At 40.3% G+C, this 13,601-nt stretch overlaps 2 protein-coding genes across 4 annotated transcripts in view; both read left to right on the plus strand.

Moving 5' to 3' along the window:
* The window catches only part of slc25a34 (solute carrier family 25 member 34), a 6,037-nt gene extending 1,745 nt beyond the window's left edge, over positions 1-4,292 (plus strand). The window contains exons 3-6 of the mRNA XM_016488921.1: positions 238-303; positions 3,390-3,542; positions 3,646-3,780; positions 3,863-4,292. Coding sequence (XP_016344407.1) covers positions 238-303; positions 3,390-3,542; positions 3,646-3,780; positions 3,863-4,036 — 528 coding nt within the window. The 3' untranslated portion in view covers positions 4,037-4,292. The remainder of the gene's footprint in view (positions 1-237; positions 304-3,389; positions 3,543-3,645; positions 3,781-3,862) is intronic.
* A 3,234-nt stretch (positions 4,293-7,526) lies between these two features.
* Positions 7,527-13,507, plus strand: fblim1 (filamin binding LIM protein 1). Of its 3 annotated transcripts, none has more exons than XM_016488922.1 (8): positions 7,527-7,605; positions 8,190-8,344; positions 10,889-10,992; positions 11,064-11,136; positions 11,210-11,379; positions 12,128-12,306; positions 12,590-12,710; positions 12,968-13,507. In XM_016488922.1, exons 2-8 carry the CDS (start codon positions 8,194-8,196, stop codon positions 13,079-13,081), a joined length of 912 nt encoding a protein of 303 aa, XP_016344408.1. In that variant the 5' UTR covers positions 7,527-7,605; positions 8,190-8,193; the 3' UTR covers positions 13,082-13,507. The 3 variants fall into 3 exon arrangements, with proteins under 3 accessions (XP_016344408.1, XP_016344410.1, XP_016344409.1); XM_016488924.1 differs by having other exon boundaries at positions 10,892-10,992; XM_016488923.1 differs by having other exon boundaries at positions 7,552-7,605; positions 8,179-8,344.
* The last annotated feature ends 94 nt before the right edge of the window (positions 13,508-13,601 follow it).

Raw genomic sequence — 13,601 nt, forward strand, 5'->3', positions numbered from 1 at the left:
CACACACACACACACACACACACACACACACACACACACACTGAGTGTTGACAGTAAGACAGCCGGAGACAGGCTCAAATATCAAAACGGCAGAGGAAGTTAGAGACGAGTATTTAGGACAGACTCAGAAATGCGCTGTAAGACAGATGCGGCTGTGATGTGGCAGTTTACAGGAGCGTTATGTAAGCGTGACGTGTTCCTATGAACGTCAGACTCATGTCTGTGTTTGTCCATCAGGTGAAGACGCACCTGCAGGCGCAGACGGTGGCGGCCATCGCAGTCGGACACCAGCACAACCATCAGGTACTGAGACATGTGATTCACATCTAATTCAGTCTTATTTTCCAGCACCCACCCAAAATATGTGACCTGAACTGTGAGCACACAGTTGGAGTGTGTGTGTGTGAGTGTGTGTGAGTGTGTGTGAGTGTGTGTGCGTGTGAGTGTGTGTGTGTGTGTGTGTGAGTGTGTGTGAGTGTGTGTGAGTGTGTGTGCGCATATGTGTGGACACACCTCTCACTGTTCGGCAGCCAATCAGTGTCCAGCACACAGAGGCGTGTGAACTCAGTGTCACATTACACAACTGAACTCAGACCGTTGCAGGATGTTTATCAGCCAATCACAGATCATCATCAGTGTGACATCATCGTAAAGGGTCAATGATAATTACTGATATCTGTCACTTCAGCTTGACAAGCTTGACAAACATCTCTCATCTGCACACATCCGGCCCTTCAGTGCTCGTTTATGACAGATTCTGGCTAATTTAATAATGACTTTATTTCAGATGTTCTTTTAAGTAATGTGTTTGCAGTAATTATATATGTATTTCAGTGTATTTTAATATATTTTGAGTTTGAGTATGTTTGAGTGTATTGTTTGTTTATTGTATGTGTATATTTAAGTATTGTTTAAGTGTATTTGAGTGTATTGTTTGAGTATATTTGTGCATATTTGAGTTTATTGTCTGAACATGTTTGAGTATATTTAAGTGTATTGTATGAGTATATATTTGAGTATTGTCAGGCAAGTCAGATTGCCAGTGAAATGCTCTCCGACAGCAAATGCAATGAGTTTGCTTCCTCCTTTTCTGAGAAGATCAATAATATCAGGAAGGATGGCCTAGGACCTAAATACATAGCAGATATGTTCACTGAATATGAACCTAACAGAGCACTCAGATCATTAGGATCTGAGTGCTCTGACACTAGTACCAAGGGTTCACACAAAACAAGGGGAGTCCGCTTTTAGCTATAATGCCGCCCGCAGTTGGAATCAGCATCCAGAAGAGATCAGATGTGCTAAAACATTAGTATCGATTTTTTTATAATTTTCAAAGTTTTTAAATTTCTTGTTTTATTGTTATTATTATTTTCTTTTCTTTTATGTAAAGTACTTTGAATTACCATTGTGTATGAAATGTGCTATATAAATAAACTTGCCTTGCCTATTGTATGAGTATATTAGAGTGTATTGTATGAGTATATTCGAGTGTGTTGTATGAGAATATTTGAGTATATTGTATGAGTATATTCGAGTGTGTTGTATGAGTGTATTTGAGTGTGTTGTATGATTATATTTGAGTATTGAGTGTTGTGTGAGTGTATTCGAGTGTGTTGCGTGAATGTATTTGAGTGTGTTATACGAGTGTATTTCAGTGTGCTGTATGAGTGTATTTGAGTGTGCTGTATGAGTGTATTCGAGTGTGCTGTATGAGTGTATTCGAGTGTGTTGCGTGAGTGTATTCGATTGTGTTGCGTGAATGTATTCGAGTGTGTTATACGAGTGTATTTCAGTGTGCTGTATGAGTGTATTCGAGTGTGCTGTATGAGTGTATTCGAGTGTGCTGTATGAGTGTATTCGAGTGTGCTGTATGAGTGTATTCGAGTGTGCTGTATGAGTGTATTCGAGTGTGCTGTATGAGTGTATTCGAGTGTGCTGTATGAGTGTATTCGAGTGTGCTGTATGAGTGTATTCGAGTGTGCTGTATGAGTGTATTCGAGTGTGCTGTATGAGTGTATTCGAGTGTGCTGTATGAGTGTATTCGAGTGTGCTGTATGAGTGTATTCGAGTGTGCTGTATGAGTGTATTCGAGTGTGCTGTATGAGTGTATTCGAGTGTGCTGTATGAGTGTATTCGAGTGTGCTGTATGAGTGTATTCGAGTGTGCTGTATGAGTGTATTCGAGTGTGCTGTATGAGTGTATTCGAGTGTGCTGTATGAGTGTATTCGAGTGTGCTGTATGAGTGTATTCGAGTGTGCTGTATGAGTGTATTCGAGTGTGCTGTATGAGTGTATTCGAGTGTGCTGTATGAGTGTATTCGAGTGTGCTGTATGAGTGTATTCGAGTGTGCTGTATGAGTGTATTCGAGTGTGCTGTATGAGTGTATTCGAGTGTGCTGTATGAGTGTATTCGAGTGTGCTGTATGAGTGTATTCGAGTGTGCTGTATGAGTGTATTCGAGTGTGCTGTATGAGTGTATTCGAGTGTGCTGTATGAGTGTATTCGAGTGTGCTGTATGAGTGTATTCGAGTGTGCTGTATGAGTGTATTCGAGTGTGCTGTATGAGTGTATTCGAGTGTGCTGTATGAGTGTATTCGAGTGTGCTGTATGAGTGTATTCGAGTGTGCTGTATGAGTGTATTCGAGTGTGCTGTATGAGTGTATTCGAGTGTGCTGTATGAGTGTATTCGAGTGTGCTGTATGAGTGTATTCGAGTGTGCTGTATGAGTGTATTCGAGTGTGCTGTATGAGTGTATTCGAGTGTGCTGTATGAGTGTATTCGAGTGTGCTGTATGAGTGTATTCGAGTGTGCTGTATGAGTGTATTCGAGTGTGCTGTATGAGTGTATTCGAGTGTGCTGTATGAGTGTATTCGAGTGTGCTGTATGAGTGTATTCGAGTGTGCTGTATGAGTGTATTCGAGTGTGCTGTATGAGTGTATTCGAGTGTGCTGTATGAGTGTATTCGAGTGTGCTGTATGAGTGTATTCGAGTGTGCTGTATGAGTGTATTCGAGTGTGCTGTATGAGTGTATTCGAGTGTGCTGTATGAGTGTATTCGAGTGTGCTGTATGAGTGTATTCGAGTGTGCTGTATGAGTGTATTCGAGTGTGCTGTATGAGTGTATTCGAGTGTGCTGTATGAGTGTATTCGAGTGTGCTGTATGAGTGTATTCGAGTGTGCTGTATGAGTGTATTCGAGTGTGCTGTATGAGTGTATTCGAGTGTGCTGTATGAGTGTATTCGAGTGTGCTGTATGAGTGTATTCGAGTGTGTTGTATGAGTGTATTCGAGTGTGTTGTATGAGTGTATTTGAGTGTGTTGTATGAGTATATTGTATGAGTATATTTGAGTGGGTTGATGGCTTTTATCTGAGTGTTTGTGTTGTTCAGGACGTGTCGAGCGCATTCATGTCCATCTACCGGCGTGAGGGTGTGATGGGTCTGTGGCGGGGTGTTAACGGGGCCGTCCCTAGGGTCATGGTGGGGTCAGCGGCTCAACTGGCCACATTCAGCTCGGCTAAAGACTGGGTCACATGCGCACAGGTCAGCAAACACACACACACATATCTGCATATGTAAATGAGCACAGACTCACATGTGTGAGAATGAAATCCAATATGAGTTGAGTTTGTGAATGTGTTTGCAGTGGTTCGGTCCTCACAGCTGCCTCACTGCGCTCATTGCCGCCATGATCAGCGGTGTCGCTGTGACCATCACCATGACGCCGTTTGATGTCATCAGCACACGCCTGTACAACCAACCGGTGGATGAGTTCAAAAGGGTAAAACACAAACGCTATATAAGACTATATAAAACAACATTAACAATTTACAGTATGCATTAAAATCAAACCTCTCTCTCAGGGGCGTCTGTACTGCGGGTTTGTGGACTGTCTGATGAAGGTTTGTGCTACTGAGGGGATCATGGGTCTGTATAAAGGAATGACGCCAGTGTTTGTGCGTCTGGCTCCTCATACGGTTCTCAGTATGCTGATATGGGACGTCCTGAGACAGCGAGCGCTGCTGTACAGGCACTGATTCACTACACATGACCTGGAGTGGGTATGAACAATCATGAAGGAACGCCATGCAGCGTTTACTGCTCAAATCTATCTGGATGAGGAGTTTTTATCGTCATAACGCACATAATGATACTTGGACTTGAACTGACTCTTGAAATGCAGTTGAAGAGGCTCATGGGAAGGAAAATGTTACCTCACTACTGTGTTTCATTTTTGACATAACTGTAAAGACTCTGTATTTTTAAATGTAGTTTATTATTAAAGTTTTACTGACTGACTTCAGTGTGTCTGCATTTAAATTTACATTTAGTCATTTAGCAGATGCTTTTATCCAAAGCGACTTACAAATGAGGACAATGGAAGCAATCAAAATCAACAAAAGAGCAATGATATACAAGTGCTATAACAAGTCTCAGTTAGCTTAACGCAGTACACGTAGCAAGCTATTTTTTTAAATCATATAATAAATAAAAAGAAAACATAGAATAGAAAAAGAATAGAGCAAGCTAGTGTTAGAGGTCTTTTTTGCTTTTGTTAATTGTATAATAAAAAGAAAACAGATAAATACAAAAAATTAGAGAAGCAAGTGTTAATTTTTTTTTTTTTTTAAGAAAACAAGCAGTTAGTAAATAAATGGAGTGCAAGTCTAAAGGGCAAGTTTTTTTAAGAATAGAATTAGAATAGAGAGTGCTAGAGTTAGAGTGTCAAATAAAGATGGAAGAGATGTGTTTTTAGCCGATTCTTGAAGATGGCTAGGACTCAGCTGCTCGGATTTTTTGTGCCTCTTTGGGATGAACAATAATACGGCGTTCACTTGCAGAACGCAAGCTTCTAGAGGCACATAACTCTGAAGTGAGACATTTATTAGTGCTGCTTCATTTCATGTCTGTCATGAACTCATTTATATATTAAATCAGGATTCCCAAACATTTTTATACATTTTTAATCTAAAATATTTAGTTTCCCTGAGAGTTTGTTAATATTTCAGTAATTTAGCAGTTTTATTTTGTTTCAAAATTACTTAATGTAATTTTTAATTGTGTAATAAACATTTTTGTCAGTTGAACAATTTTTTTTATCTAAAATGTTTACTTAATATCTTTCTCAGAAAATAAGTCAATATTTTAACCATTTAAAAACATTCACACAGTTCGGTTAATGGTCACATGACATGCAGGTAACAAAATATTAAACAGTTTTAGTGCGTTTAATTCGATTGTTTTTATTTTAAAAGTATTTACTTATTGTAATTTAAATTTTTTTTTAGTACATTTATTATTTAAGCAACTTTCAGCTTCTCACAAATCCCCAGATCACACAGGTACGTCTGAGAGACGTCTGTTAAAGATCGCTTCATCTGGAAAGCATCTGCTGTGTACAAACATCTGACAGACGTCTCTAAGATGTCAGTTTTACATCATAAACATCTGAAAGACATCTTCTAAAGTCTATTTGACATCTGATAGGAAGCGTCCTGTAGACGTATAGCAGATGAGCAAACACTCTAAAAAACACGTCTTACAGACGTCTCTGAGATGTCCGTGTGCTGTCAAGAGTTTGCTTTACTCTGTACAGTGAGTGATGTTGACCGCCTATGAGGGAAAAGTATGAGTTAATCTATAACAGGAATAAACGAAGGATGTTTTGGTTCTGTTACAAGTATCAGGGATATGAATCATTTGTTATGGTGCTTGTACTTTTACCTCAAATGCTCCTCAGAGAAGCCGATCACTGAAGAAGCGTTTATCTGATGCACGTATGCCAGTGCAGATAAACGCTAGTTAATCACTAACTAAACACAGTAAAACAAACAGGTTAAACGTCTTCCTCAGTGATGACAGGTCATGATTCACCAACAACCTTCCAGCCCTCAGAAGTCTACATGTTCCTCACAGATACTCTGGCGCAGTATTGGGTTGCTCTTATAAACGTGTGCTTGTTTAGATAATGTAATGTCATGTTCCTCAGATGTTCCTCTCTCGTCTCTTCAGGACTTTCTGGAGCTCTCCTCTCAGGCCTGATTTCTTGTGGGCGGAGCTCGTGTGAGGAGGATGATGTCATCACTGGACAGGATCCCTCCTGCAGCTGTGACATCACCGGTGCATTCCACAGCCCCTCCCCCTCTCTCCTCTGTTTTTCTTCAGCTCCTCCCTCCAGATTCCAGCATGACGAAGGCTCTACTCACACTAAACCCAAAGCTATCTGCTGATATAGAGTCTCATCTCGAGGGACAATCCCACACAAACTCTCCAAAATATTCTTCAACTGCAGTTTACAGCTGTCTACTAAAGAGCACCACATGCACATCATGTAGTTAATTAGTTTGTCTCGTTCATATTGTTCAGATAGTTTGTATAATTGATGCCATTTATTGAGTTTACACAATTGTTTAGTTTGTACAGTTTTGTGTCAAGTTTTTGTAGTCTGCATAGTTTATATAATTTGTTTAATTAATATAGTTTGTATAGTTTATATAAGTCAAGTTTATGTAGTTTGGATAGTTAATGTTTGTTTCGTTCATGTAGTGTTTATAGGTTATATAGTTTAAGTTTATAAAGTTAGTATAGTTTATGTAGTTTGAGGTTTATACGATTTGTTTAATTCATACAGTTTATGTAGTTTGTATACTTCATACAATTTGTTCATTTCATATAGTTTATGTAGTTTAATATACTTTTTATAGCTTATGCAGTTTGAGGTTTATATAATTTGTTTAGATCATATAGTTTGTGTTGTTTATATAATTTGTTTCTACAGTGCATATAGTTTATATAGCATCTACAGTTTATGTAGTTTGATTATATAATTTAGATCATTTGTTTAGTTTATATACCTTAAGTTGTATGTAGTTTTTTTAGTTTATACAATGTTCAGCATATGCAATTTGTTTAGTTCATATAGTTCAGTGTTTTCATGTAGATTGTATAGTTTTTGTAGCTTTTATAGTTGATGTAGTTTAAGTTTACATCGTTTGTATAGTTGATGTAGTTGAAACAGCTCATTAGTTTGATGTAGTTTATGAAGTTGTCGATGACTGTGTGAAGTCAGCAGTGAGTTTAATGCGGGAGAGAGAGATTGAGAACGAGTGGAGTGGGGGATGGGAGAGAAAAGAGGGCAGACACACTGAGGGAGGTAGAGAAAACAACACTGATAGAACAATGAGAGAGAGAGACAGATCAAGAGAGAGATTCAGAGTTGAGCTGGAAAGACAAGTACAGTCACATCCTGCTGCCTCTGTGATAAAGCAAGGAGAAGTGTGTGTGTGTGTTCAAGTAACTGCATGCCTTTTGTGTTTGTATGCATGCCTGCCTGTGTGTGTGTGTGTCATACATTTTACTGTGCTTTGTCAGTCAGTAACTGTTTAACTCTTCACCTCTGCTGATCTGAGAGAGAGACAGAGAGAGAGAGAGAGAGACAGGAGGGCGAGCGAGGGAGGAAAAGGTGTGGCCTGCTGCAGATACGACCCTGACTGCTACAGCTCTCTCTCTCTCTGTCTGTCTGTCGCTCTGTCTTTGAGTGACTACAGCGCTGCTGATCGAAAGGAACGAGGAACCACACAGAGGAAGAGTTTGATCTGCTGTTCAGGTACGTTTGAGCTCAGAGAGAAAGAGACTCTAGGAATTTCTCAGCAGCAGGACAGAAACCGAACAAAGCCTCATTATATGAGTATCTGTGAACTTCTGAAGTTCTGCTCTTCATCTGTCATTCAATCATCAGCTCGTTTCGTTCTTTTATAATGTGCTGCTGAAGATCTTTCAGACGGATCTGTGAAGTTCTTCAGTGTGTGAAGCATCTGACACACTCCGCACATGTGTGTGTGTGTTTCCAGATTTATTCTGTACAGGAAGAGTTCATAACTGCAATATGCGAGAGAACGTTTAAGTAACGTATATTCAACCTAAACTTGAGAGACATGAGAAGACGTCAGGTTTCGGTACTGAAGACACGGACATGTTTGGCAGAACGTCTAAAGCACTCTCAGATGCAGTTATTTAGCTATTGTTTATTGAGTTGATCTCATCAATGTGTAAACGTGTCCAGTAACTAGAATTAAGCAGATTTTAGTACCTATTTTTCAGTTTGAAATAGTGTCAGATGTTGTTTCAACGTTGAAAAAACGTTGTCAGAAACTTCCCAGTGTTTTATTCCGTTTCTCGGGTGTGTTTCAGCATCATGGCATCTGCGGCCCCTCAGAAGAGGATGGTGTCGTCCGTCTTCATCACGCTGGCGTCTCCGTTCACACCGACGGCTCGCGTCCACAGCACACCCGCCGCCGCCTACAGACGGGACAGCACACGCCACACCGACACGCCCACTCCAGACCGTAACGACATCTCATTTATTTGTAGAGATTTTCTCACAATACACCATTTCAAGGCAGCTTTACAGAAAATCATGATGTTAATGTTTATAATCTCTAAATACCTGGACGATAATACAGTTTAGATTTTACTATATATCCAACTTTATATGAATATATCTGTGCAATCTGAGCGCTGTACCCACACCTACAATCCCTGCCAGTACCGAGACTCGAACCTGCGACCTTTGGGTTACAAGTCCGACTCTCTAACCGTTAGGGCTGCAACAAACGATTATTTTGATCATCAATTAATCTAACGATTATTAGACCGATTACTCGACTAATCACCGGTTATTTCGCTGATTGATCAGTAGACATTTATTGATTATTCAGCTTTTGCAATTAGTTAAAATACTGAGTTATACATATTCTAACATATAAATTAAGGTAATCACTTCAGCTTTTGAAAGCCATATTATGTAATTATACAATTAATTTATACAAATAAATATATTGTGGCACACAAAATGAGATGGCAGAGAAACTCTTATTCAGCATTTAATTAGCTATATGAAAAAGTCACTGAATGACATTATTCTGCCTGACATCTCCTTCTGTAAGTCATGTGGTATATAAAGGTAAGTGATAAGACGTTTTATTTTTTGATAAACTATTTTATTCACAACATAATCTCTCTTAAAATACCTTGATAATCAATGATAATCAAAACAAGTGTGATCTCTGCAAACCAAACTATAACTTTAATGAAATATTTTTTCCCCACTAATAAACAGGTTGTATCATTAGCGAGCTCCACACTGGAGAGCTGCTCTATAACAGAAAACCAAGCTGTAATTCTAACTGAAAGCGACGCTGACTCTGGTTTTTCATGTTTAATGCTGTAAAGCTGCTTGATTTAAGGCAAAAAGTACTAAGTTATATAATAAACGTGAGGTGACTGGACTTTACTGGAGAACCGAACTGCAGCGCTCGTGCAAACATCCACAGCACTGTAATCAGATGCTTTCTTAACTCCTGCTTTCTCGCCGCTGGCAGTTTTTGTTATGGTTTTTTTTGTTATTGAGAGGAAAGCGCGCAGCATATATTTACAGATTCATCCAAACGCTGCTGAGCAGCTTCAGGTTCGGCTGCGTTTGATCTGAGCTGAAGTGCTGTCTTCTGCTCTTGAACTGCATCAGTAGGGCTGAATTACAGTCTTGTGCTACAGCGCCACACTGGTCAAACCGCGTTACTGCAGGCTCTTACATCAGGTCACATGAGATCAAACGACTACTCGACAACAAAAAGATTTGTGGACAGTTTTTTGTTGTCGATAATGTCGACTAATCATTTCAGCCCTACTGCCCCGATATTTAACTTTATATGTAGACCTGTGCAATTACATATTTTACATTTTTTCTGTAAATACAACTATACTATATATCCAACTTAATATATATCTGTGCAATAATATAGTTTATATTTTGCTATATATCCAACTATACTATATATCCAACTTTATATATAGATCTGTGCGCATAGGCGGAGCGTGTGTAAGGCTGGGGAAGGGGCAAAAGTGACACTAAATTGGACAAAAATGCCCCTGCACAAGCAAATTAAATCGATTACGTTTGTTGCTAACAAAGTGTAAATGAATAGAAAGTGTCGACTGTGCATTAAATTAAGATCTGCTCATGTTGCACCGTATTTAATTTTAGGCGTTTTTACAGTGTTGCGCATTATAACCAATCACAGACGATTCTGTTGAGCTTAGGAACGCAGGTGCCAATCAGAGGCGTTCAGATGAGTCATCGCTGAAACTCATCAGCTTTGTTGAGTGCGCGCGCTTGCGATGACTGAATTCCGCGAATTCTCTCATCATAAACAACAAAGCGCAGATGCGCGTACAATGAAAGTAAGGGATTAATTTCGTGTAGACAGCTTCAGTGATTATAACGGTAGTTTTGTTTTTTTGACAGTGCCATAGATCAAAGTTAGTGATAATGTCATTTCTGTACATAATTTATTCGCCGTTCGAATAACCGTGGGAAGGAAACGTTATATAATTATCAATTTCTAATGTTTTAATTAAATTGTAATCACATTAAATACAAATTCAGTCCCATTAAACATATTTTATTAGCCTACATGACACCCGTGTCTGGTTCTTGCCTAAAAAGGCAGGTTTATGATGTTTGTAGTTAATAGATTTGGCTGCTGTTAGCCTTACCCTGGAGTTGGTTCACCCTCCGCCTATGTCTGTGCGATAATATAGATTACATTTTGCGATATATCCAGCTATACTATATATCCAACTTTATATATACACACATATATATATGTGTGTGTGTGTGTGTGTGCAATAATAGTTTAATTTTTGTTATATATCCAACTATACTATATATTCAACTTTATAGAAATAGCTGGCCGATAATATAGTAACATTTTGCGATGATATAATCAGTCACACAGATGAGATTTGCTAGGTATGGCTGTATATATCACATATGTGTGTAAATCCTGGGTTAGTGAAGAGGATTTGCTGAATGATTGTTGATCTGTTAGCAGTTGTGACCCGTGCCCCTCCCGCCCCTGCTGACCTCCCTCCTCCTCGTGACCCCTGTGACCCCTGTGACCCTCAGCCCGCACCGCCGGCCGCCCCTGCACAGGTCAGTGTGTTTCCCCGCAGCAGTGGTGTAGCTCTCTGTGCGTCACTGACACGCTCTTGTTCTTCTGGCAGGAGAGCGCTGCGGGTAAAGCGCTGCTGAGGCCGGCGCCCTCTGCTGGAGGACACGTGAACGAGCTGTCAGCTGGTGAGAACCCTGGCGTTAACATGACAAACCCTACAGGACAAGAGTCATTTCAGACGCTTTCTGTGTCTCTCAGATGTGTGTGGATTCTGCCGTAAGCCGGTGCCGCTGTCCGAACCCGCCATCGAGGCTCTGAACCGGACGTACCACGCCGCGTGCTTCCGGTGCCGGCAGTGCCACGCTCCGCTGGCAGCCAAGATCTACTACAACAAATCTGGCATTCCTCTGTGTGACGACTGCTACCAGGTACCTGCCTCTACAAACACGCTCATCAGCTTTTGACTACAGATATGCTCTCCACATTCATTATTCATTCATCTCAACGAGTCTGCACTGGACCCTCTGTAGAAAGTACCATGAATTCATGTGATGTGAAAGTAATTCAACTTTCTGTTTCTGACTCCCACTTGTCATGGAGAAGAAAGGAAGAGAAACAGTATTTATTTATTTCCAGATAACTATTCAAAATGTTGTATTATCCATGCAAGATGAGATATACTGTATATAAAATGTTCTTTTTAATTATTATTGTTATATAGAAGCCCGTTTCCGTGGTGGGATAAAAAAAATAAGAACGGTAATTGTGACTTTTCATCTCACAAAGATATAAACTCAGAATTCTGATTTCTGTCTTGCAATTTGGACTTTTTTTCTCAGTATTGCGAGAAACTGAAAGTCTGAATTGTGAGATAACAAAATGGCAAAACCTTCTTTTATCCTGTGGAGGAAGCGGGCGTCCATATTTGTAATTATTCTTTTGCACTTTAATCTGAAAGTTTTGTTTACTTTATATCTTGGGTATGTTTTTGTGCGTTAAATTTAGTTTTACTGCATTTACATTTTCTTTTTGTTATATGATTGTTATTATTATTACATTTGTTATTAAGAGGGCAGCGCTTAAATTTCTGTAACTGAATTCAAAACCATGAATGATGTTAATGCAGGTTATGTTATAAGAGAAACCTCACTAAATCAGCTGCTGCTGTATGCGCAGGCCAGTCTGGAGCCGTGCTGGGCCTGCGGTGACGTCATCAAGGACCATGTGATCCGAGCGCTGGAACGAGCCTATCACCCGCCCTGTTTCGTGTGCGCGACGTGCAGACAGCCAATCGGAGAGCAGAGGTTTGCGCAGGGCGAAGTGGGCGAGGTTTACTGCCTGCGGGACTACTACAGGTGCGCAACTGTTGGCTCGAAGTCATCTGGTCTTTCATAACGTTCTCAAAACATTAGCACAATAATGCTTTCAGTTGTTTTTTTTTTAAACGTCACTAGTTTCAGAGAACATTCAAAAGTAACGTTCCCACAATGTTTGCAAAATGATACAATGATACAGTGGAATGTTGTTTTTAAACTCTGAGAACATTCAAAAGTAACATTAGCCAAACGTCCTTGGGACGTGTTTAGCTAGCGGGGTGAACGGCTGATGCTGAACACTCGGCGTGTGCTGTATCTGCAGGAAATACGCGCCGCAGTGTCGCGTGTGCGGAGAGCTGATCATCCCGCGCGAGGACGGAACCGACAGCTACACGGTGGAGTGCTTGGGTCACTCGTACCACGAGGACTGTTACCGCTGTGAGGTGCGTGATTACAGTAACATACTAGTTAGCTTGCTATGTATGAAGGTAGAATGACGTCAAAAAGATTTGCATACGCAGGGTAAGAGTTGTGGAAGTGTACATAAGACTGTAAGCGTAAATTAAATTTGCATGCGCAAGAGAAGCGCACAATATGCAGTGATTTTAAATGCATGAGAAACCCTGGCCCACTTCAGCAGCCAGCCATTTGATTAATTAGTATTAAAGGAACTGGCTTTTCAGTGTTGTGTGTGTTTCAGGTGTGCAGTGTGCTGCTGTCTCCGGAGCCCAACGAGACCGGCTGCCACCCGCTGGATGGACAGATCCTGTGTAAACCGTGCCACGAGTCGCTGATCCAGAGCGCACTGCATTAAACCATGTGATGATGATGATGATGATGACGACACACCGATTGTATTAGAAACTGCAGCATTGGGACCATTAATGCTTTCTTACCCTGACAGCACACGCACATCTCCGAGACGTCTGCAAGAGTGTTTGCTCATCTGCTATACATCTACAGGACGCTTCCTATCAGATGTTTGTACACAGCAGATGAAGAGATCTTTAACAGACGTCTCGCAGACGTGCGTGTGCTGCCTTACCATTCCTCTGATTATATCAATGTATCCGACATATCAACTGTAATGTGGTCTTTTGCACTCTTTCTTGTAATATGCGCCAAATGCAAAGCACCAAAGATATTTATTCAGCAGCAGGAACACCAAAACCCCATATTCAGTGTTATTTCCAGTGTAATAGGAACACACCCGACTCAAATAAACGACTAATATATGGTATCTCGTGCTTGACTGCTTTATAAGTCCACTGTGATATTTATCTGCATCAACTGATATTAATATACACGTCCATTAATGATGTTTGCGTGGATGA

Source organism: Sinocyclocheilus anshuiensis, unplaced genomic scaffold (genome assembly GCF_001515605.1).
Source record: "Sinocyclocheilus anshuiensis isolate Anshui unplaced genomic scaffold, SAMN03320099.WGS_v1.1 scaffold1849, whole genome shotgun sequence".
Taxonomy (NCBI): domain Eukaryota; kingdom Metazoa; phylum Chordata; class Actinopteri; order Cypriniformes; family Cyprinidae; genus Sinocyclocheilus; species Sinocyclocheilus anshuiensis.

What these genes read in the sequence shown, in the direction of transcription:
- fblim1 (XM_016488922.1), top strand. Translation starts at nt 8,194, where the DNA reads ATGGCATCTGCGGCCCCTCAGAAGAGGATGGTGTCGTCCGTCTTCATC. An exon ending in CGACACGCCCACTCCAGACC is followed by an intron (nt 8,345 to 10,888) that starts GTAACGACATCT and finishes TTGATCTGTTAG; the next exon opens with CAGTTGTGACCCGTGCCCCT. An exon ending in CGTGAACGAGCTGTCAGCTG is followed by an intron (nt 11,137 to 11,209) that starts GTGAGAACCCTG and finishes TGTGTCTCTCAG; the next exon opens with ATGTGTGTGGATTCTGCCGT.